The following is a 26,873-nucleotide window of genomic DNA, read 5'->3' as shown; positions in this document are numbered from 1 at the left end:
TGCAGGCCATTTTCCAGACAACACCAACCTTATATCGGCCTCACTTTGGTATGGTTTTGTTCCCTACATTTCTAACTTCAAAATAGCTTTTGAATCATTGATTTTGGTGAAGGATCGAGCTCGATAGAAGCTCTAGAAGTCGGATAAAAAACCTGCAAAATGCAGGCATTCGCTAGGAAGGAGAGTACGATGGTACTCATATGCGAGTGGGCGTGCGTGGGCTCACGTTGGTCGTCTACGCTTGCAGCGCATGGCTGCCAGTGCAGCCACTTTTAGTGGCGCATGAAGGAACCCGAGGTCCCTCCTTAGGTTTCTCGACATACCGAATCTGAATCCGCCGTCCATTTTAAAATAGTTCCTTTATTAGCCATACTTAGTACGAAAACGCGTAATTACTTTAGTACATTATATTTACGTAAATGATTTCGTTTCTAGGTGAAATGCATCGCAAAGATCTTCGAAGCTTGCGAAGAGGTTTCGACTCGACGACATGATCTGTGAATGGGTCTTTTCTTTGATATATACATACATTTATTTAGTTTCCATATATACATCTAGTAATGAATTTTCTATGTGACTTTCGTAATTAAATTAACATTTATAGGAAATGACGTAACGATGAGAATTGGGAAATCATTATAAATCCTACGGGATGCCTCAATTAGAATTACAGTTATGGATAATATTATGTTGATTAGAATTATCGAATTATTGCAACATGAACCCGGAATCTCCCTCCGCCCCGGATTCAACCTCAATTAGTACTTACTCGGGCCAGGGCCAGTCTTTCATGTGTATGTGCATATCGCACCGTACGCTCACTTTGGATCCATTGTAGGTGTCAGTTCTGTCCTAGATTGTTATAGGCAATTAGGACTCGTATGTGTTGCGCATAGCGTCAGTCTTCATGTGATTGTAGTACTAGAGCATATATCATTGTTACACCCAGTCATGTTCATGTCAGAATATCTCTGCATCAACTCGTGTGTCCACATGTGTCGATGAGCACTCGATATGATATGTTTGCTTATGCGAGATTATGCGATTATGGACATCATGTGATTACTTATGAAATATTGTGTTGTATTGAATTGGTGAGATAATGCAGGTTACGGTAAGTATTTTCTTAATATATGTAGCCGGCACCTAGGCTATCCACTTCAGCCCAACATTTTGACAAGCACCCAGCCCAAACCAGACAAGAGACTGGCCTAAAATTGACAGACCCACATGTCGAGCCATCTAACGTCAGCCGGGCCATCAACCTCCCGCATGATCAACGCGTCGTAGAAATATCTTGGTGCAGAGCTCCTCGAGGTTGAGGTTGATTTCAGGTTTTTGGTGCAGAGCTCCTCGCGGCTGAGATTAATTCTGGGGCGAAGGGAGATTTTGGGATCTTGGTGCAAAGCTCCTCCAAATCCGAATGGGGAGGTTGATTCCGGGTTCTTGGTGCAGAGCTCATCGGGGCTGAGGTTGAATCCGGGGCGGAGGGAGATTCCGGGTTCTTGGTGCAAAGCTTCTCCAAATCCGAATGGGGAGAGAGAGAGGGAGAGAGAAATGCAGGGAGGTTCCAGACTTACCTTTTTTTTTTTAAATAAAATTATTATTTTTATTATTTATACTAAAAAATAATAAAATTGACTACGCTATTTTTTGTTAGGGGTGGAGATGCATTTAGTCTATTACTGTTTATTAGGTTCTATCACTGTTCACTGAATGAATTAAATAGGTTGGGTGATGGCACATTTTTTTAGGGGTGGAACTGCTCTTAGGGCGAGGGGTTATTATGTTTTTGAAAAGGTTCTTATAAAACTTTATTTTTAGGCCCACTAACCTTTGTTTTTCACCCCTCCAGGTTTTAGTGGCTGAGCTTTTATGTTGACAAGGATTTTTGGTAAATTGTTGTTGTGGGAATACTACCGATGGTATAATTTTCATCCTACTTTACTATACTTTACTTATGCTCTGAAATCACATGTGAAATGAGCTCATTCCCGCTCACAAGCGCACTTTTATATTTAGACACTTTTAGGTTTAAATTTATTCACATTTTCCACATCACTACACTTTATGGCTTTGTCGCCCTTCGGATGTCGGCCAACACAGCTCGATCCGGAGTCTAGGTGGACATTTCGGGTTGGGGTGTGTCACATATAGACATTCTGGGACGGGGTGTGTCAATCAATTTCAAAATTCCAGCATTTCTGCAATATCAGTTTCCAAATTTTTAGCATTCCTGCACATCTGCAAGATTAGTTTCAAAATTCCAGCATTTATGCAGATATCAGTTTCAAAAGTTTACGTGCTTTTGCAAGAACAATTTTAAAATTTCAACATCTCTATAAGATCAATTTCAAAATTCTATAATATCAGTTTCAAAATTCTAGAATTTATGCAAGTTCAGCTTCAAAATTTCTGCACTTTTGCAAGATTAATTTCAAAACTCGTACACTTCTGTAAGTTCAGTTTCAAAATTCCAATTGCAAGATCAGTTTCAAAAATTTTAGCAGTTTTGCAAGATTAACTTCAAAATTCCTACACTTCTACAAAATTAGTTTCAAAATTCATGCATCCAATCAATCAAAACCTCAAAACAAATACTTTAAAAAATACTCAAAATTCCAATCGTTCTTAGAAATGGAAAAAAAAATTGTTATTGACACTCTAAAAATATCATTTTGCACTCACAACTTTCTATAATTAGAAATAATACATGTATGAAGAATATAGAATTAGATTTTTTGAGTGCATTAGCAGTTCCATAAAAAAAACCTCATATTTCTAGGGAACAATATGAAGAAGAAGAATAATAGGTGAGGGAGAGAGAAAAGTATGAAGAAGAGATAGAGAGGGGAAGAAAGAGGCATGGATGGGAACTTTAATGAAAATCTCTCAATACTGCTTACTTTAACGAAAAATCATATTTTTATACTAAAAAGTCAATAATGACACTATTCACTTTATCTTTTATTTTGTCTTTATCGTTAAAACTCGAAGTTTTCAAGCCCTTTTCATTAGTTTTCATTTTTTTTTATCAAAAATGGTTCATGAAATTGTTCAATCACATCAAGATAATTTCTGAAATTGAAAATCGATCAATGTAATCAATGTGTCACAAATCAATGTAATCATTCCGTCATAATTATGTTCGAAATTCTGTTATGTACTGATGTGGCACGTAACCGTGTCCTACAAGTCTAATTAAATATTATTATATGAATTAAAAATGTTTAAATAATAGGAAAACAATTTTTATTTTTGTATAATTAAAAAAAAAAAAAAGAAGGAAGAAGAAGGCGATGTTGAATGATGTTGAAGGAGAGATCCACTGATATGTTTTCCTCTTCATGTTATTGTACCGACTGAGAAACGGAAAAACGGTGGCTCAGTAACTTGGGGTGCTTTTATTTGAATTTGTCGGCACAGTATCATCTCTTTCCGAAAAGGGGAAGAAGATAGACTTAGCTGGAGAAGAATTGTCAGCAACACAAATTGAGTTATCGATTTTGGGTTTTTCGGCTTGTGTTCTTTGAAACAATTATTTTTCCTTCATATTTTCTTCTGGGAAATTGGGGGGAGGAGGGATTTCGAACATAACGCGATTTGATCCAATTTTGCCATGGCTGGGGATGTATGAATCAGGGAAAATTCATATTTTGTGTGTAAAACCATAAGTTTAATTTTAGGTTAAGGGGTCGGCTTACAACTATAAAATATCAGTCTCCTCCTCCTGACTATTTTGCCATTCTACCCATTTTTTGCTGGGAACGAGTTTTCTTCGGAAAGGGATTTTATCAGTCTCCTCCACACCATCTTCTTTTCTGTTATTTTAATTCTACAAAAATAAAAAATAAAACTTTAACGAAAAGTTTTCGGCACGGTTTATTTTAACGAAAATTAAATCTTTATACTAAAAAGTCAATCATTGTATTATTCACTTTATATTTTATTTTATCATTATCATTAGAACTCAAAGCTTTCAAACATTTTTCATTAGTTTTCTTAAATAAAAATTATTTTGTTATTATTTAAATATTTTTAATTCACATAATAATATTTAATTAGATTTCTAGGACCAGTTATGTGCCATATGAGCACATAATAGAATTTTGGAATGAATTGTGACGGAATGACCATATTGATTTGTGACACTTATTTTCAGAGATTATATTGATTGATTTTTAATTTTAATGACCATCTTGATGTGATAGGTCAATTTTAACGATGATTTGTGATAAAAACCCTTGTATAAATAAAGAGATACATCTTATAGAGAGGGTAAATGAAAATGATCATGACACTCCTACCACGTGGATAAATATTGTTTTTGTTTGAAATAAATAAAAAATTTAGTCCCCCTCAAAATATGGTCATAGTTATGTTTGTGTTGTTATTCTTATAGTTAATTTATGAGAAGATGGATTAATCAAGTAATTTAGTGAATTTCTTTGATAAATTGAGGATTAAAAGGAGAAAAGGATACTAGCTTATCCTTTTTCTGGAGATCCTAAGAATCTTATGATCGTGATCATTCATCGTATATTGTGCAGTCAGAAATTATTTCAAATTTTAAAATTTAAAATTAAATATAAATAATATCTAACGAAAACTGACCGCATAATATACGATAAACGATCATGATCGCGAAATCTCTAGATTTCTCAAAAAAGGATCAAGGAAAAGGGGATGTGAGAAAGTAGAAACTTTGATATTTTATTAATATAGAAATGATATTCTGATTGCCAACTATGCCCTTGCCGAGCTCACGAATGGCTTGCATTTCTATATCTTCTTTGGTCAATGACGACCTTTTGGAAATATCAAAAGTAATGTTATTGGTCACGTTGCCACGTTCTTTCTAGGAGATTTTTGACGGTGCAGTTGTTTGTTTGTGTGTCAATTATCTAGCTCCCAACCAACAACAACATACCTAAGGGAATTATTAAGCTAATCACATGATATGCTTATAAAACATATCAATTAACCATAATTAGTTGATGTAAAGTACATCCCAAATATGCTTTAATAAAAAATTAAAACTGTAATTACCAAATTAGAACTCAATTTCTATAGCTCACTCTAATAAGAAATGATTTATATATATTAGTAGGAGCTATATTATTAGTAGTTAAATAGTTATCTCATTTTGGGGAGGAAAATCATCGTATATGTTATTTTTGCTATTGTAAAGCATATCATCCGTAATTCTACATATTGTTTTTACCTTTTACACATAATTATGGAGGTTTTAGTCATTGACTCAAACAAATTAAAAAAGAATTAAGAGTTATAATTGTAAAATATTATGTAGAACGAAGAAAGAAAGAAAAAAAAAACGTGTGCAGAAATCCCTATAAGATGCGAATAGGGTGCCACATGGTCAGCTTGACATGAAAAACCAAAGTACCGAGACAAGATCCTAGAGATCTTCTAATCACATTCGTTCGTCGTACATCATGTGGTCAATTTTTATTAGATATTATTTATATTCAATTTTAAATAAAAAAATTTATAATAATTTCTGATCGCATAATATATAATAAACGAATGTAATTAAATCATCTTCAAAATCCTCACAAGAATTTCTGACCGCGAAATTTACCCAAAACGTTTTTTTTTTTTTTTTTGGTAAACAAGTACCCAAAACGTTTGTCATGTGAATGGATTGTTTTTTATTCTCTGAGTACAGCACCTTTTTCTAGACTGTTTATGGCAAGTCTAAAATCACACATAACATAAGAAGGAGAACTGTGTCACCACCAACCATGTACAGACACGTGGGGCACGATCCCGGTATCCGGATCGGTTAGATTCTTCGGTGCGCTCTCGTCCACTAGTACATAATGGTTTCCAGAATTTCATGGCTCGGCGCACAATCGGCCAGGTAATTTTAGATTCCTGCCGTTAGATTCCTCACCCTTTAACCGACACGTGTCCAGAGCATCCCATTTTTCTGCATGGTGACCTAAATATATTTTGGATTTTTTTTTTTCTTGAGAAAACTGTATCTTTAGCTTTTTCGTGAAGGGATAAGGATTCTTTTGGGACGGGGGACTCTCATTCAACGTGACAAGTATTTGGAACCATCCATTGTGTTCTAATCTTTTTCAATTGCATTTGTAATATCTTATTTGCTATCTAAAAGTGAAAAATGCCGAATCCTTGACTCACTTTATGTAATTCGAAGTTTTGGATCCTTAATAATCAAGAGAGTTATGAGACTGTGAATATAGTGCTTAATCTATATTATCCAATAACTTCTTTTTTTATCAGAAATGTTCTTTTAGTCAAGAGGTGTCTAAGAAATGCATAATCACTAACTCGGATTCGATATCAACAGTGAAAAATAAATATATTGTGTTTTTAGTGTTCTAGTCTTATCATTGGTATCAAATTTAATGGTGATTGATCATGAATCAATAGTCACAATGTGACAAGAAGAACGTGAGAGTTATGAGAATGTGAATATAGACGGAATGGTTTATCTATATTATCCAATCTTTTTTTTTTAATCAGAAATATTCTCTTAGTGAAGATGTGTTTAAGAAATGCATAATCATTAACTCAAATTCAATATCATGAGTGGAAAATAATATATTCCATTTTAGTGATCTGGTCTCATCATTTGATATAATATTTGATGGTGATTGATCGTGAATTACCAGTCACAATGTGACAAGAAGAATGTGACTCTATCTTTTATTTAATTAGCGTTTAATTTTCAAGGGTAGGAGCTTCGTTTCCACACAAGTTGTCTTATGGTTCGATTGGTTTATAAGACTATAATGTAATGTGGATAAAGAATGTGAATATATACGGATGATTTGCATGGATTTTGTTTAGAATCTATCTACGTAAATGCACGTTGTACGGTGAAGGAATATGGTTCCCACGCAGACATGCATTTGTGGATTTGTCTATGTTTAAAACAGTAGTTGTGTTTCGTTTAGATGAAGAATTTCGAATTGGAGAATAACCTTTACAGAAACGATGAGAAAGACATAGAGCTAGGGTTTGAGTTTTTTGTTGGCAATTTATTAATAATGGAAAAAGAATGAAGTTCGTCTCTCACGAGAATGCTTTTAGCAAATTAGCACTCATAAGTCATAACTTCCCTGCTCATCTCTTGTGAGCATCTATGTTTTGATGTAATATAGTTCAGTTTGATATGAAAGCATCCATTCACATTTCTCTAAACTTTTTTAGATATCAGTGATATGTCTTACAAATTTTAAGTGTACGATTGCATGAACTTGTTTAGAGAGAATGTAGAGAAATTTACACTAGTTCTTATTGTTTTTTCAAGTCTACTTCCTTGAAAACGTACGTGACAACTATACATATGGGGATTAGGCTAACCGGACAAAGTATTGGACATGCCTTTATAATGTATATGTATTTGTTAACCATAAAAACTACCTAGCATACGTGGCGCGCAGGCCGAGTAATTAATAAACTAACTACGTCATTCGGTCGAATGCGGGATGTGCTAACTCGTTGGCCGATCGGCCGGGGAGTAAAATATGTTGATGTGGCGTTGGGTGCGCTGCTGACTTCTTGATCTCGCGACTATGGCCGAGGAAGGAACATGTCTTGGCCTTCGGGTTCTAGAACCTGATGACAAGCCTGCTAGTTTTGCGAAGCTCAATATCAAATTCAGCTTTCAGTGTGTCGAATATAGTAATCTGGTAACACCTCATTTCGCCGAGAAGACTAATGAGATGACCTCTACCAACAAGGACTCAGGAATCCTTGTTGATTGAGACTTGGATAAATAACTAGTCGGTCTCGAAGCAGTGCTGTTTATCTAAACTGAAGGTGCACCTCGGTTGGCTGGTTCTATGGCTCCAGTGCTGTTTATGCAAATTGAAGATGTTGGCAGAGAAAAATAAAATAAAAATCTCAAGATGTTTGAGAGGTTTGCGCAGGACAATTGTGTGTTGAATTGGAAAGGCTTTGAATGATGCACTCCCCTATCTATTTATAGTAATGATCTCCTCCATGGTCGAGGTAGAATTCCACTTGGATTAGAATTCCTCAACCCAATCTCATCAGGTCTCGACCAATCCTAAACCCTATAGGACTCTGAACCAAACTCTTTAATCACCCAAATTCATCCCTTGATTCTCGGCATCTTTCTTGGCTCAAAGCATCCTTACTTTTCGAGAATCCTCATTGTATTGCGATTTGATCACCTAACCCCTATCCATATAAAACAATCTCTTGATAGGATTCGGCCGAACTCCACTGGGCTCAACCCATAATAGAATATTTCCAATATCCCTTTCTGGACTAAGAATAACCCTAGGCTCGGCCCAAAGTTTTATTTTAAGCCCAAACAGTATTGCAGGATATCGTTTTGTTACAGAATATGACAATATAGATTATTGTAATATATATATATATATATATATATATATATATATATATATATATATATATCAGTAATAATAACAAATTTCTTGAAAAAAAAAGGTTCTAAATTTTGCACCCCTATGTTGTTTGAGACTAGTAACATGTTGGACCAAGGGCGTATGTACATTGGGACCATATCATTTGGAGTTCTGGAAATATACATGTAAAAGTTTGCGAGGACCCTTTGAATGTTGATACGGGTCTGTAGACATCGAAATTTCAGTGAAATAAATGTTGATCAATAATTAGAATTTCAACGTTCATGTGTCACATAAATTTTACACGTAGCATGTGACTTAACAAAAAATTGAAAATCATCGGAAAATTCATGTTTACAGGGTCTCTTTTGTGTCTATCAAGTGTTTGATGTAATGTTTGTTAGGCATCTCTCGACATGTTCGACATCACTTGACAAATCCTCTTGATATCACTCATCAGATTGCTTCAGTATATGTCGATATTTGTTGATATGTAAGCAATATGATTGACTGACGACAACAAACCCACTAAGTGTTCGATCATGATTGGAATTTAGTAAGTCGATAATGATGTGCTTAAATTGGAACATTATGTGTGGTCCACTTACCTTTGTTTCTGGTTTTTACATTGCTGCTAGCTAGCTGTTTACAAATTTGGATTGATCGAGTGCTTATCCATTTAAGTATCTTTGACTTCTGTGCTACGACATATGTCACAGTTTGCTCTGAACAATAGAGCACACTAGCTAAGACCCTTATGATTTGGGACAATGTTATTAGCTTAATTAGCTAGGTTAGAGACAATAATTCCAGCTTAAACATTATTGGATTAATCAACGGTGTAGAGAGTGACAATAATTGAGTTCGGAGGTGTAAAATAGTTGGGTTGATAAATAGAAAAAAAATAAAAGTAGATAGAAATACAAAGCAGAGAGAGAATAATTATGGTTAGAGAGGTGTAAAGAGGAGACAATAATTCGGTTATAACTTAGAGGCTAACTTATCTTTGTGTATTGAGTTCGTTTTGGACATAGCTTCTTTAGGAATTACTTCTGCTTATTAAGATACCAAACTGACACATCCTGACCGTAGAATTTACGTAGACATCGAAATTGGGACGTGTTAGTTGGCATCTGGAAGGTGACGAAACCGTAAAATGTAGGTAATGTGGAGAAAGTGTGAGTGAATTACAATGCATAGATGGGTTGAACCCCTAAAAGTCTAAGTATAAATAGTAAAGAAGTAAAGGTCCTAGCCCATCCCGAATAGGATGAACATTTATACAAAAAGTACATGTTAAGTGCTTCTCTAGCAACTTTACCAATGATCTAGAAAACACTTCTAAACTTTCGTTCAAATGCATAATCAGAATCACTTTTAGCTGTTGACAGTATTGTTGCAATACGAAATCGGCCTCAGCCTAAGTTGAACATTTTAAAATAAAATAAAATAAATTGAAAATATGATAGCATTGTTTATTTTTGGGGTCTTTTAATTTATACCCAATCAACTCAGCATATTTTAGAAAAAAAAATCAAATTAAATTTTTTGGTAATTAATGTCAATTGAACTTACTATTTTAGGGTTGAATATTTTTCTAGTAACAAATTTGCTCTTTATGATAAAGGTTTTAAAAATCTTGATTTAATGCTAATTTGATCAAATTTTACATTTTGGATTTGAAAGCTTGCATTGCCGCCATAAAAACTTGAATCCACAAGAAACAATTTCTAGTCATAAGATCCAAGATTGATGTAAAATAAAATGTCTTTTAGCCAATATTTTAAAAGAGAAGGGCGAAACCAAGACATTTCATGGATAGAATCGTCTTACTGCACCGTATCTAAGATTATTATATCCTTAATATATATAATATATAATATTTTCTATAACAAATATTTTGTCATTTTATGTCTGTCCTATCCATTGGACTTGTTTTTCATTGGGCTTTGTAATGCTTTAAAAAAAAGGAAAACTAATGAAAAGGGCTTGAAAACTTTGAGTTTTAATGATAAGGACAAAATAAAGGGTAAAGTGAATAGTACCAGGATTGACTTTTTAGTGTAAAAATGTGGTTTTTCGTTAAAATGAACAGTACCGGGTGCTTTTCGTTAAAGTTCCCTTAAAAAAAAAACCATTGTACAATTATTTAAAAAAAAATGAAAGAAGAAAATCCGATTCGTCTAAGCGGGTCAGATCCACTGGAGCTCCGACCTAACCCGCCTACAACTTCTGTTTTCGACCATCTGAGACGCGAAATCAGTGTCATTCAAAGGAAGTCCTCGAGCCTAATCAAACCGTCGTGTTGATTTCATCATTATATCCCTGTACATAGCGAATTGAGGTTGAGAAGGTTTTAAAACCTGTACTAACCTTATGCCGCCTAGTCCAGTTGACCACAAGTGTTCTTCTGATAGATCGCCGAAAAAACGGCCTAGATGAGTATCTGTTAACGATCAAGAAGAGCACGTGGATACGTTGACAGCTTTATGTCACAAGTCTCTTTGAGGAGAAGTACTCGAATGCTACTTAACAACATGTAAGCAACAACAAAGGCTTAGGACGCGAAATAAAGGTATTCAGGGCAGTGCTTGGTAAGGCAAGGTAAAGTAACCGAGACCCGAGTGAGACGCTCTGGCCTCCTAGGCATTAAAAGACGCACCAGTTGTCTACAAGAACGTCACTTCATCGACAAAGACCAGGTAGGTGAAAAGTTGTCAGTAGTCTAATACAAGTGATGGCACGTTAAATTCTGGTTTGAGAGGCCCAAAGGGGGGGGCGAGGCCTATATAAGAGCAACTCCAGCCTTGCTGGTTGCTCGGGCGTCAGGCGAGGAGAAAGGGTCCTCGGGCCGGTGGGAGCAAATCCAGCGGGGAAGGGCCAGAGTGAGGGTGGGAGGTCGAGCGAAGGGGGGGTGGGGAGTCGACGGGCCTGTGGCCCGAGGGTTTTGTATTTTTGTATTTTTTTTGTGTCAGAGAGAGAGAGATAGCATTTGTAATTTTTTATTATTTAAACAAACATAAAAAATTATTATTTTTATTGCTTATTGTCAGGGGGGAGGGTTCCAATGGTGGAGATGTAAATGACAATTACTGTTCATTAATGGTAATTACTATTCATTTAAGGCAGTTACTGTTCAATAGGGTGGATTGAATAGTGGATTGCCAGGGGGGATGGCTCCATGGGTGGAGTTGCTCTAAAGGGGTAGAGACCTCCATCATGGGGTCGGGCAAATCAGAGAGAATAAAGTGAATGTATTTGCCGAGAACAATATAGCCTTGAAATCAATTGAGAAGCAACACGTTGGATGTCGTCTAGTTTTGAGGAGTAAACTACTTATATCTTTGAATCCGTTTCATTTAAGTCCAATTCACTAACTCACCTAAAATCATTTATTTAAGTTTGTTAACATTACAGTTTTGAGCATTAACAATATCAAAACTATTTTTATTTTACTTTTTTAGATGCTACTCATAGCGCTTAGTCAGTTGGAACCTTATCAATAGGTAAGCAAATTATAACTACATTACCTCTGCAATAGGTTTCAAAACCTATCTACGTAGGTTTTAAAACCTATGTTTGTACCATATTTAGGGCATTTGTATTTAGACCTCGTATAAATACTCAGGGGACTCAAATGTAATTATGTAATAAATGAAGGGGCAAATATGTAATAAGTGAGGAGCCCTTATTCTATAAAAAGACTCCTCACTCTCCTCATTAGGGGAGGTTAAGGTTTAGGCCATGAGAAGAGAGAAATCATCTCAGAGAGGGCAAACACAGAAAATAGGCTAGAGAGCACACTGCATCTAGCCTTTTTGTATATTCACCATTCAGAGTGAAACAATATCAATATCAGTGTGGACGTAGCCCAAACATTGGGGTGAACCACGATACATCTTGTGTTCTTTACTTTCTTGCAGATTCACGGTCAGATTTACGTTGTTCCAAGACCCCTCCGGTTTTGTGCATCAACAACCTATATCTCCATCTTACCTATACATTTGGTATCAAACTCATTCACACTACCTACACATTTGGTATCAAACTATCCACATTACTCAAAAACATTCAATTTCAATATCATTAACCAAACGTCATAAGGTTACTTATCTTCAACTTTTTGTTATCCAATAGTAGTTGGTTTCTCACTTTATTAAAGTACATGAATTAAAATCTCATGAACGAAAAATACTGATTAATTAACCACCAACACAACACACACAAGTAATTAACATTGTTTGAAACTATTGTTGATTTGATCTCGAAGTCCTCATATAGCACTTCTTTCAATCCTAGATGGGTGATCACTTGTAGGAATGACATAATGGTAATTCATATTCCACACAGCCAAGGAAGCATTATTTTTTAATCTCATTATGACTTGGTTCTTTAAGAGATGCTAAGGAGACTCTCTTAACATGTAACTTTTTATAAACTTTATATCAACTCACAGTCATGGAACTTCTTATAAACTTCCTGTCAACTCACGGTTTAATTTTCATACTAATATTATAATCCTTAACCATACATCAGATTCCATACTCGACATACACTTTTATTTTGGTCCGTGGTTTGATGATGGACGATGCTAGTTGGTACGTGTAGAGAGAAAGAAAGAGAAAATGATAAAAAAGGATAATGGAAACTGAGGAACCTATCAGATGAGCGGTTCGCCGCATACGAACTCTGCTACTTACATGTCTCTCTCTCTCTCTCCCTCTCTCTCTCTCTCTCTCTCTAGATCTCTATCTTTCTCTCTCTGTTTCTTCCGGTCTGTTGATGCTTTTTAATGGTTGATCTACGTGTTGCCCACTAGGGTTTGTTTTCCGCTATTTCTCAGTCCTACTCGTACGCTCCTTCGTACTTGGTCTTGCGCAAAAAGGGCAAAAAGGACAAAAAAAACATCAAAGAACAAAAAAAGAAATGAAATTGCAAAATTAGATGCAATTCGCCGTCTGTGGGAATCGAACCCACGACCACGTGGTTAAAAGCCACGCGCTCTACCAGCTGAGCTAAGACGGCTTACTTGATCATTCCTCCGATATTTCCGCATTTATGCGAGACTAATCGAAGGGCTTCTTCCAGACTTGCTGTAGGCATATTTTTGTTGGGCCCAGACTTGTAGTCCAGGTTTATTCATAATCTGGCTGGGCTCAACCCCGAAGCCCAGTTATCAACACTAAGCAATTGGTCTAGTCAGCTTGCTTGCCTTGTTTACATAACTTTTTTTAGCCTCCCACGTATTTCTCTTTATTTCTAGTCATCAGACTGAATATTTCAAACGAAAAATAACGAAGAAATTCATAATTAAATAATGATAGGCTTAAAGCACGAAACCACTCACAAATTCATTAATCTTTGAAATTACATCACATAAACAACATGGAAGCATCTTTGAAATCGAATACTTGTTAGTTTAAAGAGATTCTTATCCTTCACTCTGTCTTCACTGGAAGCAATCTTTTTCTTCACTATTTATATAGTTTCAAAGTGGTCATTCCATGCCCCACACGTGTTAGACTTTTGTGTTCTAAATCTATATTTATAGTATATTTATAGAGACATGATATAATGCCTCGGGATTGGTTGATTGGTTGGTTGGTTTGATCAGCTTGTATTAAGGAAAAAGCTAAAAACTTTATTGTGTTTGGCTCGTGAGCAGTTTGTAAATTTAGAGTAAATTTTATTTGGGAGAGTATCTTTTTAATAATAAAACAAAATGCTTAAAGGATTGTGTTTGTTTCTACGTTTTGAAGTTTATATGAACTTTGCCAAGTATTATATTTGCGTTGAACCTGATAATTCATATAGGATTAGAAAGAGAAGTATCGTTAGAAATGAGCAATGTTAGGCTGATATTGATTTTAGCCAAAAATGAGGCCCAATCAACTACATTTTGTTTTGGGTCAAAGTCCAATAATTTTGGGTTTGCAAATTTTCAACTTCATTAGCCCAATTTACAAGACATAATAATAAACAAACAAAACCTATTTTCATTTTATTTTCTAGCCCATTAAACCATCCCAAACTTTGAACTTACATGATACAGGTAAACCACCATTATAAAATATTGTGCCAATAATACGTCACGTAAAGAAAAGTTTTCATATTTCTTATATTATTAGCACATAACATGAAGATGTACTCGTGCCATATAAGTTATTTTTATGTAGATAAATACTTCCTTACATCCACATGCATGCATCATAATTCATAAAGATCATTATCAAGACAAAAATATCTTTAGCTAAAATCAATGTCTCAGTCATTGCAATTGCCCACAAACCTTTGTCCGTTTGCTAACGGGATTTTATTTAACTTATGATGTATAATATATCTTTGGCCCACCATCCAAAAGCAGGCAACAAAGACAAAGGCTTAAAGTAAAAAGAAACTAATGAACATGGTTTGAAAACTTTGAGTTTTAACGATAAAGACAAAATAAATGGTAAAGTGAATAGTAGCAGGTTTGATTTTTTAGTGTAAAAATGTGGTAACTTTTCGTTAAAACTTCCTAAAGTAAAAACCTAAGCCTTTTGAAAGTGAAATTTAAGAACCTGAATAAGAATAAAGGTACTTTGAACCGAATCAAACCGAACCACAATTCTAATTAATTAAAACCTAACTCACAATAATTAACCACAATAAATAAATAAAGGGTAAATTACATAGTAGCCCCTCAGGTTTGAGGTCTATTACAATCTCATACAACATCTTTAAAACATTTCACTTTCATACCTCAAGTACTATTTTATTTCAAAATAATACATCCGTTACATTTTCCATCCATTGATCCGTTAAGTGCTGACGTGGCTGCTAAATGTGTGCCACGTGGCTGCCAAATGTATGCCACGTGGCATAATAATAATTTTTTTTTTTTTTGAAAAATCTGAATCTTCTTTAAAAAAAAAAAAACAAAAGCAAAATCAAAAGCTGAACCCCCATTCCCCTCACCCCACCTCGCAGAGCCCTTCCCGTCGCCCCCTCCACCCCCCTCTCATCTCCCCCATCTTCATCTTCTTCCCCCGACCCCCATACCTGCAACCCAGAGAAAAAAAAACCCCAATCCCGTCTAAACTTCGATTCTTCTCGCTCATTTGACCTCTCGCGCTTCGCTTCCCGATGCTTGGACCTCTCTCTGCTCCCTTCCCTCTCGTCCCTCGGCGCGTAGGACAATTCACGGTGGTTGCGTGAGACATCCCGGCCGTCGTCGCTCAGCTCGCTTGACTGTTCGCGGCGAGATTTGTGGTCGCGGGGGTCGAGAGAGATCTCGCGCTTGGAATCGCGGTCCAATCGGTGGTGGTGGCGGTGGTAATCGGAGTCCTTTGACGATTGGTTTTCGTCGGCATCACGACTGTGATGTTTGTTGTAGTCTCTGTCGTCCTCACTCCAGAGCTTCAAGGAATGGTGGTTGCTGTCCCTAAGGTCAAACTCTTGGATTTCTGTATATGAATTGAGAAAATTGTTGTTTAATTTCATGATTTGAATATGTTGGAATGTTGTGGGTGAGGTTACAGATGAGAGAAGGGAGAAAAGGGGTGGGGGTGGGGTGGGTTTTTGGATGGGAAGGGAGGTGAAGAGAGTGGAGGAGAGGGAGGTGGTTGGGAGGGAGAAGAGGGGTAGGGAGAGGTTGCGGGGGTGGTTCTGCATTTTCTAAGTTTTGGTTTTTTTTTTTTATTTTTTATTTTTTATTTTTTTATTAAGAAGATTCAGATTTTTCAGAAAAAAAAATAAAAAATTATTATTTTTGCCATGTGGCATACATTTGGCAGCCACGTGGCACACATTTGTCAGCCATCTCAGCACTTAACGGACCAATGGATGGAAAATGTAACGGAGGTATTATTTTGAAATAAAATAGTACTTGAGGTATGAAAGTGAAATGTTTTAAAGATATTGTATGGGGTTGTAATAGACCTTAAACATGAGGGGCTACTATGTAATTTACCCATAAATAAATAAATAAATTCTCCAACATCACACTTGCAACTTTGTTATTGGACGAATGTGATGTTTGGTTGGACATGGATCGGTGAATGTGGGAATTATTATAAGAGTACAGATCCAAATGTCACCTACTTTTTGGAGGGATTCTTATGTACGACCGACTGTCTTAAAAAAAAATCTATTTGTTTCTAATTTTATATTAATAGAGCATATAAAGCCAGTAGTTGATTTAGGATTTTAACACCTCTTAATCAAGATACGGTGCCGTTAGTCGGACAGCAATTTAAGGATTAGTGCCTATATGTCTAGATGGGATCCAAGTGGACTAGACGGATTTTAAACAAATTTATTATATATCATAAATTAAGTGTTTATTTACACTTAAAAGAATTATTTGTATTAAGAATTTGAGTTTTTTGTAGGACCATCTTTGGTATTGTATAATTAATATTTGTCTTGCTGGACTGCACTTAGGCTACCTACGCTCTGGTTGTGTGTAGTCACCTTTAATATCGCACTTTCACCTTATCTAATCTAGTGTTTTAGTTAGTTGGTTTTTATTTATTCGCATTTCTTATATCATTATTGCTTTCGCACTGTGCACATGACTACGTCATCCTCACGTGACTGCTAGCATGCCTTGATTTAGGTCGGGGTGTGTTATTTGTGGATGCTTAAAATACACTACAAAATCTCTCTAATTCTTAATAATTCCTCAAATTTTCCAAATTCTTTAAATTCAAATTCTAATTGAATACATCTGGAATGTTATAAATTTCTTTAAAATTCTAATTGAATACATCTCCCTTAAACTTGTTTGATTTGGCTTATTTGAATGGTTTAAGATATGTACTAGGATTCTCTCATCTCCTCTCACATTCTTTTATTTTGTCTTTCTCTTCTTACAAAAAATTAATATAAGATGTTGACGTGGTTTAACCGTGACTGTTCAAATAGAAGAGAAGGAAATGGGAGGAAAAAAAAAGGAGAGATAATCCTACTCCTTAAGATATTTGGCGTGTAAAAAATCGAACTTAAAATTTTCGCTTATGACATCATCACTTATGACGTAGCGATAAGATATTGTAAGAGTTAATTCAAATAACCCTTCGTCGCTTTTAATGTCTGGACTCTCATCGTTTTGTGATCAGTTGGCATCCATGAGGACATCATCCGGAGCTGCCTTGCTAAATTGGGCAATTAGATTCCACGGAATATCCTCCATCCACTCTTTCAATGTGCTTGGCGTGCATTCACACGATTACTCACCCCTTTCACTTGATCGACTATACACCCGCCGTTCGATCTCTAACCAAACCTTCTTTACCCGTGCCGCGAAGCACCAGATCTTACCTCAGCAGAATCATCTGAAACAGGGGTATTTTAGTCATTCAAGCCGAAGCCGTAGCCAATCACAATCGACAAAAGCAGACGAGCAAACCAACCAACCAGCCGCCAGGAAACGACGGAGCCCATGCTGCTAGGAAAGCAACTTAGCAACCTCCACCCGAAAACGGCGTCGTATCGATGAAGCCTAATTGCTAAATCCACAAAAAACGACGCCGCTTCCTCTTGTCTCATTCACCTTCTTCTGATCTTATCTCATCGGCAACATCATTTCCCTCTCCCAAGTCATCCCCGTCACTGTCTCCTCAGTACCAATCCACCGCCGATCGGAAAACTCACTCGACGACGGCTCCGCGGACTCGCGACGGATCTTATCGAACCGAGTTCAGCGGTTGATCGCGATTAACTGGAAGCGACGACGCCGTTTACTCTCCCGATTGTTCGCTCTCTAATGTGACGGGCTCTGGTAGGGGACAAAGTCGTGATTTCCTCGAAATGGATCGGCAGTCGATGACGGTCGGGCCGGCCATGGACATGCCGATCATGCACGACAGCGACCGGTACGATTTCGTCCGAGATATCGGGTCAGGAAACTTCGGGGTCGCCAGGCTGATGACGGACAAGCAGACCAAAGAGCTCGTCGCCGTCAAGTACATCGAGCGCGGCAGCAAGGTCAGTTTTGGGATTTCAGTGTTGTTATCGGTGGTTTTGACTAATTTTTGTGCACCATCCATTTATGGGAATAGATTTTTCAAGTTTTCAGTTTCTAAATTTAGTAATTTGATCGTTTTTTTAATAAATTTTGCGGCGGTTTTACCCTTTTTGTATTTATTAGCAGCATTTATTTCTTCTGATTGATGTAGTTAGCATTAATGGATGATTAAATGTTAGAAAAGATGGTGTTTTGATTAATTGATGATTAAATCATGGAGAGTTGGGGTAAAAAAGATATTGAATTTTTTAGTGTGATTAAACTTGCAAGTGGAAAATATTGCTTGTTTCTCACCATGGTTTTCGGTGTTGCAGATTGATGAAAATGTTAAAAGAGAGATAATAAATCACAGGTCTCTGAGGCACCCGAACATCATTAGATTCAAGGAGGTTAGTTTAGCCGTTTCTTGACGATAGATTTTGTATTCGGCTTTCTAGTGATGGTAGGATGATTGGCTGCTAATCTACTCTGGATTTCACTCTACATATAGGTCATTCTGACTCCTACCCATCTGGCCATTGTTATGGAATATGCTGCCGGAGGAGAAATGTTTGAGCGAATAAGCAATGCAGGGCGGTTCAGTGAGGATGAGGTCCTCATTTCAATATCTCTCATTCCTCCCTGTCTTTCTATTTCCTTTTCAATTTGGTTACTTTTACTGTTTTACTTGACATGTTGAAGGGTGTTGTTGATTTTTGGTCCAGGCCCGCTTCTTTTTTCAACAACTTATATCTGGAGTCAGCTATTGCCATGCCATGGTATCAAAATCTTCCTTTTGGCTTTGTTTAAGATTGATGTATTTTTCCATTGGATGTGGACTAGATGATTTATTTGAACTATCACTTTCCCTCTTGAAGCAAGTATGTCACCGAGACTTGAAGTTGGAAAACACTTTGTTGGATGGCAGTCCAGCTCCTCGTTTGAAAATATGTGATTTTGGGTACTCAAAGGTACTGGCTGTTTTTCGCTTTCTTACTTATTTGGTGTATGCTTTTGTGTTCATATCATTAATTAAAATAAAGGGAACTCAAGGCTAACTTGAAATGAACTTCTTATGTAGAGCTTTTGTTCTAAGATCCTGGCATATCTGTTTCCTTTAGTTTCGGCTTGATCTTAGGCAAGTTTGACCTGAGACCTGGGGTTTTCGTTTTGAATACTTTGTTTATAGATCATTTGAGGATTTGATCTCTCTAGTTAAGGAGAATTCCATCAATGATGTGGTTTATGGTATAGTTATGTAGCCTAGTTGGTAGTAAGGTACTGGCCTGCAGACTCTGCTCGAATATCTGTTTAAATGATCTTGAGTCAAGTTATTTTAAGTTCTTTGTATGCTTATTGGATCATAACGTGTTATGTATCTGATGTGGTTATTTATCAGTCTTCAGTGCTTCATTCACAACCAAAATCTACTGTGGGAACTCCTGCATACATCGCTCCAGAAGTATTACTGAGGCAAGAATACGACGGAAAGGTATAAGAATTGCTTAATCTTGGTAATCATTCATCAAATTATGATGCCATCGGACCCAGAAGTTTTGTTTAATAATTGACTACCACTCTGTTCTGGAGAATTCCATGAAGCTGAATTTTGATAAATGTTATTGTGATTAGTTCATTCTATGCTTTCCCATTTGTTTCAACATTTACAAACTTTAATTTGAAACCCCCCCCCCTCCTATCTGTGTTTATTAAATTCTCTCTCACCATTCAAGTTTTGCTTTTGAATTCCAAGCAACATTTTTAGCATAATTTTAATGCTCATAGTTTAGTTTTAAATGTCAAAATAATAAATACTTTTGCTGGTTCATACAAGTTTGAACTGCCGCTTAACATGTGTTTGATCAAAATAAGAAACACTTTTTCTTGCTTAGACTATATTTTTGAACCATTTTTTTCCCTTTCCATATCATGAAGCTGAAGTTTTTGTTAGTCTAAAAAAAAATGTAACCCCGTTAAATGGATTGAGAAGTTTGTATGTTGAAAGTGTGTTACAACATCAGATTGCAGATGTATGGTCATGTGGGGTAACCTTATATGTGATGCTTATGGGAGCATATCCTTTCGAGGATCCTGATGAACCGAAAGATTTCCGGAAGACCATACAAGTATGTCGTTCAGCCTTGGCACAACATAAAATTTCTTAATGTAAATTGCTTGACTCGGGATTATTTATCTTCTCCGTGCAGAGGATACTCAGCGTCCAATATTCCATTCCAGATACTGTTCAAATATCTCATGAATGTCTAGAGCTGATATCAAGAATTTTTGTCCCAGATCCTTCTGCGGTTAGCTTATAAATCCTTCTGAATTCTTGTTTATTCTGCACTACGGCTTGTGATATATGGTTGCAATTATCTTTTCCCTTTCTTTATTTGGGTCATTCTTTACACACACACACATTTGTTGTTGCGATAAATACCTTTTGTTTTGTGCATTGAATTTGTGTGTAAAGGATTGGAGGTATTGGGGAATAATCCTTCTGTTAAGCCCACCAGGGAACATAGAATTGATCAAATAGCATGAGTCTTTCTATTAAGACTTTGAGGTACATTTTTTTTAAGGTCGAGGACAGAAAAGGGAATTGGAATAAGATTCATAGAAAGAGGAAAGTGGCCGTAACCACCTGAAGATATGATTGAAGGCTCCTTGCTCTTAGAATCTTTCAATATTATATTACAAGACATTGAAGGTTAATTGTGGGAGTGAAGACCAAATTAAATTATTTTCCCAATTGGATTAGTTCGAATTAGACAATATAATTAGATTCTGTATTAGAGTATAATCAAATATGGTAGTCTTATTCCAAAAGGAAAAAGTAATATAACTACTTATGATGCTCCATTGAAAGCCTAACATAGGCCATTTGTGCGTGTGTACGCGCGGGTGCGCATGTGAAACTCCTTTAATTTCTTTTTTTTTTGGATGATTCCTTGAATTTCTTGTGACTTTGCTTCTTTTATTCAAGGATATTTTGGAGGCCTTTTGGTTTTCCTGGAAGTTAAAACAGTTCTCCAGTTTCCCATTATTGAGCACTTAATGCCAGAACTGGAGGAATAAATGGACTTGCTACATCTTGAAAAGTATTTGCTTTTGAGGGATTCTATTTGTCGAGAACATGGGGAATCTAGCTTCTTTCTCTTCCTTTTCTTTGTTGTTGATTGTGCCCGATATTTACGGATGTGCATGCATGTAACAGAGAATTACCATTCCTGAGATAAAGAACCATCCGTGGTTCTTGAAGAATCTCCCTGCTGATCTGATGGACGAGGGCAACCAGTTCGAAGAGCCTGATCAACCCATGCAAAGCCTTGACGCAATCATGCAAATCATTGCCGAGGCCACTATACCAGCAGCTGGAACCCTTGGTCTGAGCCCTTACATGACGGACAACCTGGACATGGACGATGATATGGACGACTTAGACTCAGAGTCTGAACTTGATGTTGATAGCAGCGGGGAAATAGTCTACGCAATTTAATTCAAGTACGCGATGTTGTTAGTTGGAAAGAGTTGTTACCGTTGGTGAAAAACTAGTAAAAAACAGAGAATGTGCAATAGAGTGTGTGATAGATTATTAGCATAGAAAATCAGATAGGGGGATTGAAGGCTCTATGCTATATCATCTCATATACTCTCCTTGGAAGTTGGAGGTTGGAGTCTGTCTGTCGTATATTTATAAACCTAGTTGTATATTTTTACTGGGGAGTAAATTTGTTTTTGAATTGTTAATCTGTTTGTGAGGGTGGTAAGTGGCGGATATTCTATCGATACATGATAATCCACACCCTCTCTTCATGTTGTTAAACCTCTTTTTATAGCTGACACTACTTAGTGGGGATAAGGCGTGATTGTTGTTTTATTTAGCGGTTTTGCATAGGTCTTGTAATTCCCTTTTTTTTTTAATTGGTTCTCAACCATCGTTTTTATATGCTGCCGAACCCAAAGATATTCCTCTCCTGCCTTGTTAATTTGGTTTCTTGACTACTGTCTTTGAGGGGATTCGAGTTCGACCATTTCAAGAAGTTTGTCCCCAACACAAAACCGATTGTTGTCGCCGAAGATTCAGTAGGCACAAAGTTGAGTAAATAAACGCGTTGGACAAAACTGCCCCAAGTAGAGCTTTTGCGGCGGTAGGTCAAGGACCCCAGCAACAGAGGACTCTTTAAATTTCGCGACAAATTGACTGGCTCCAATAGGGGTTTTGCGACGATCTGAAATGAATTTTTATTTTATTTTCCTTGCAGCTAATGTAGCTGAAAAAAATGTTCTAGGGCTTTGGGTGAATATTTTCTTGTGATTTTGATTCCGTTATGACAAAAGTTTGCAGAGGAAAATAGTTTGAGAGAAAAATGAGAGAATTCTTATTAGAGATTTTCTTCTATTACATGTACGGCATGGCCACTTTTATTAGAGAATTTCATTTATTACATGTGATGTGAGCATGACAACCTATTACGTCTAGTGGAATTCCTCTTCATATGTAAGTGAGAGATCTTAGGTTCGATTCTCACCAAAGACGAATTTGAACCACATTATTGTTAGCTCATCGTGAAGCTAAGCTTACCCCTCCTCTTTAATATAGATAATATCGTTTGTTATAAAAGAAAACTATCGTGTCAAATTACACAAATATCCCAAGTTCAATAACGAGAATCAATTGCCTAATCAATTAGCTTTGCCTTTGGCTCCAAGTTATTAGCATCCTACATATACTTTTAGATTGAATAAATCAAAAGAGAATTTAGTTACAAAATAGAAGGCGAAAGGCGACATGCGAAAATGATTCCCAAAAGGTAAAAGAAGAAAACCAGAAAACACTAGTCCATGGACCGATGTTGTATATTGAAATCGTCTCATCCTAGTTTATTGTCTTTGCTATGCAACATCTCATGTAGTGAGTAAACACAGCTCTCAAATTTGAAGTTTGTGGAGCCAATCCAGGCTGGTTTCTTCTTTGGCCACAGTTATTTTGTCGATATTTGATAAGACAGGTTCCCGTAAATTTCTTTTGTCTTCGTCCCATATCACTTTCTCTAACTGCAGATCAAGATCAAACACTGATGGAGGATTGTGCATTGATCGTTCTTCAACCACTCATGTTACCGATGCCTTCAGGCAACTCCTTAATGCCGAAACAATTCTATATGTCAAGAAAGCACAAGTTAGTGAGTTTTTCAATCGAGACCTGAAGCTTTACCAGGTCTCTGCGGGACCTTAGCCTCAACACTTATGACAGTTGTTGATGCTGGCAGATAAGATCGCACTGCTTCACAGGCAATTTCAGCAAATCATTACAATAGTCGAGGTTCTAGTTTGTTGAGAACGATTTGTCTGAAAACAATGTGCTATATGATGCGAGTGTGGGGAGAAATTAATGTGGAAGTGCGTATGTGAGCTTGTACGTACGTGATTGTACATGTGTATGTATCTATTTTTTTAAGGAAAGAGAGATCACAGATACCAACATGAGACAGATACTAAGCGAGCTTCTTTGTTTTCTGCTGCTTCTCTATCCACCACCGTGGAAGCTCATCTCCTCGTATGTCTATAATCAGTCTATATATGTCCTATCGGGTCTTCACGAATCTCATGAATTGATAGCAATTTAAGCATATCATGTTGGATAGCAAAGTGTTCACCATAGTAGCCATCCAAATCCTAATTCCTGGTTGTGATATCAAAATTTAGTTTCATAGAAGAAATTTCTGAAACGTGCATATCACAATAGTAAATTAGTTATAAAAGTAAAATTTCCATGCCTTGTGACTACAAGACCGGCCAAATTACGGATGGTGAGCTCGTAGAGGTTCGCCATTGACACTTTGTCAGCTGATCCCTCATATAACTCAGCCCACATATCAAGGCTGGCAGCAACGGCGATTCTTTGGTCTTCGGGAAATAAACCAAGGTCTATGAACAATCCTTTACAGCAGCCAGAGCCAGTCCTTTATACAAGTCATCTAATCAACTTTTGAGGTGATCAAGCAAGCTAGTCTCTGAATCAAGAATGGAAGAATCTGTGGACAATTGGGTTCGTCTTTTTTCTCCATATCTCTATAGGGCGATTGCGAAGTGAGGGTCCTATAGTTGCAATGGCCAGTAGAAATTTTTTACAGCAACGTCCAATTTTCCAAAGTGAAGTCAATAACTATTTACAGATGTGGTAAAACCGACACTTCACTGGTGTACATAGATGATTCAGATAAAAAGTGAACATAATTTATTTTCTCCGTTTGCGATCCAAATAAGCATATATATTTGACATTCATATTAATAAATAACCACTTTCTGAAGATAATCTGGTATGTTAGAGCTCGTATTTGGCATGAATGCTGAACGACGAAAAAGAGTCACTGCACTGCACCTTCATCTGTCAATGCTTGCAAATTATATGGAAGCCTGAATTTCGGAAAGTGATACTTGATGTAACCAAAATCTTGTAATTTGGCATTTTGATTTCATCAAACTCATCAAGAAGGGATTCTGATCCAGACCGACCATCATCCAAGATTAACAGCAAAGGATTTTGCCCTGCTTCACTGAAAAACCGCGGCAGCCGGCTAAATGCAAATTCTTCATTTTCTAAGCAGGTACCGTGAATCCGGCGTGTTGACACAATTCTTGGACAAGGTAACTGGGCTTATTTGAAACCGTGGCAAAGAAGATATTCTGCTTGAATTTATCTAGCCAAGAAAACACAGAGAATTGAAAACATTACTAATCAGAAGAAAAAAGAGAGAAAAGGAAACCGATATAATTAGTATACAGATAGCAGTCCTACGTTTTGATTAACTGCCCTTGCGGACAAAATATCGACCACGCATTGACAATTGTAAGTGCGCTATACCAATTATATCAACAATATCGAGTGTCCGCATCCAAAAAATGCTTGCCGCAATGTATAAAAACTTTATAGATAGATACCTTTGACAAAACATATTTTCCACAGTGGTTTTCCCACATCCTCCCGGAGCAGTGAGCGCAAGCATTGACCCCGCGTCATCCTTAAGGAGTTTCATCTTCATCTCCGCCAAAGGCTCATCCAGTAGAAGTGTATAATGTATTGGATGGAAGGTCAGGAACTACATATCATGTTGTAATAAGGTTTTGGTTTTGGTTTTTATTTTGCGCCACAAGATTTGCATCAATTCGGTGGAGCACCACCGCAGAAGTAGCTCCTAATTGCAGATTCTGCAGACGCGAGAGTCTTTGAAGAGATTTATCCAATTTAACAATTTTTTCTCATATTTGCGCTTTTCCAACAAGTTCAGCATCTCGGGGGGAAACCTTGTCGCACCTTTTGACGAGCTGCTTGCCATCCTCCATTCTTCTTGTAAACCTTTCAGAAACCGAAATGGTTCCGGTTTGGTTTATCTATGAGATCAGTGGCCTAAAAGACTCTAGCGTGGAACTGAGATCACTGTGGAGAGTTGGAAACATCTCAGCCGTCTCCTGCGCTTTTATGGCGGCATCAAACAGCAATTCAAATGGCAGAACCTACAAATACCGTAACTACTTCCACAATTACAACCACCACCCAGTTCTGAAAATCTAAACTTCTAAACAAGAGAGCAAAAGTTTTGGATCACAAATGCATTTGAAACAACGAAGAACCTACTTTCTATATACTAGAGATAATTTGCCTTTGAACTAATTTAATCTGCGGGGAGAAATTGAAACTCGGCTGCATTGGGAGAGACTACTCTTTAAGTCTTAAGATAAGTATGGAAGGCGAGAAGAGAACAATATATCAATAAATTCAAACCAAACACAATGTATATTCATATTCAATGATAAAAGAATATGTTGTTTGCAAAACTTTGTAGGTTAATGACTCATGATGTTTTAAAAATCTTTGCCTAGCGCTGCCTAGGCGCTAAGACCATCTCCAACCGAATGAGGGTTAGAGGGCTCATTTTAACCCTTTGGCCCTTCAAGAAATTAATATTTTAATAAACAGTGTAGGGTCATATCTCTTACCATCTACAACCGAGAGCCAAATGGTCATATGCTCGTTTTAGCCCTGTCACAAAAAAGGGTCTCCAACCGAGGGCCAAACATAATTTATTATTTAAATTTAAAAACTACAATAACTTTTAAAAACTACAACAACTTAAATTTAAAAACTACAACTTATGTGTCACATCCCGGCCCAGGGTCCACCACGTCCTGGGCTCGCTCCATCATCGTAGCACGATATTGTCCGCTTTGGACCCCGACCACGCCCTCACGGTTTTGTTTCTAGGAACTCACACGAGAACTTCTCAGTGGGTCACCCAACATGGGAGTGCTCTCGCGCGCTACTCGCTTAACTTCGGAGTTCCAATGGAACCCGAAGCCAATGAGCTCCTAAAAGGCCTCGTGCTTGGTAGGGATGATAATATACATTGAAGGATCATTCCCTTGGGTGATGTGGGATGTCACATTATGACATTACAGTTCTTGGGCATTCACCCCCTCTTCAATAACCT

At 36.9% G+C, this 26,873-nt stretch overlaps 1 protein-coding gene, 1 non-coding gene and 1 pseudogene across 2 annotated transcripts; 1 reads left to right on the top strand and 2 right to left on the bottom strand.

Annotated features, from left to right (window-relative positions):
- Positions 1 to 13,345: 13,345 nt before the first annotated feature.
- Positions 13,346 to 13,418, bottom strand: TRNAK-UUU (transfer RNA lysine (anticodon UUU)). The gene has a single exon. It is a non-coding gene; the product is annotated as a tRNA-Lys (tRNA).
- A 4,767-nt stretch (positions 13,419 to 18,185) lies between these two features.
- On the top strand, positions 18,186 to 21,880 carry LOC103402785 (serine/threonine-protein kinase SRK2I). The gene is given in 9 exon segments (NM_001328726.1): positions 18,186 to 18,362; positions 18,717 to 18,791; positions 18,893 to 18,994; positions 19,107 to 19,160; positions 19,260 to 19,352; positions 19,781 to 19,873; positions 20,403 to 20,507; positions 20,589 to 20,687; positions 21,599 to 21,880. Coding segments are annotated over 9 exon segments (1,080 nt in total).
- Positions 21,881 to 23,112: 1,232 nt separating this feature from the next.
- On the bottom strand, positions 23,113 to 26,318 carry LOC114822974 (probable disease resistance protein At5g66900; annotated as a pseudogene).
- Positions 26,319 to 26,873: the final 555 nt, after the last annotated feature.

The sequence above is a fragment of the Malus domestica genome, chromosome 02 (genome assembly GCF_042453785.1).
Source record: "Malus domestica chromosome 02, GDT2T_hap1".
NCBI classification, from domain to species: Eukaryota; Viridiplantae; Streptophyta; class Magnoliopsida; order Rosales; family Rosaceae; genus Malus; species Malus domestica.
This window is presented reverse-complemented; position numbering and strand designations above follow the sequence as displayed.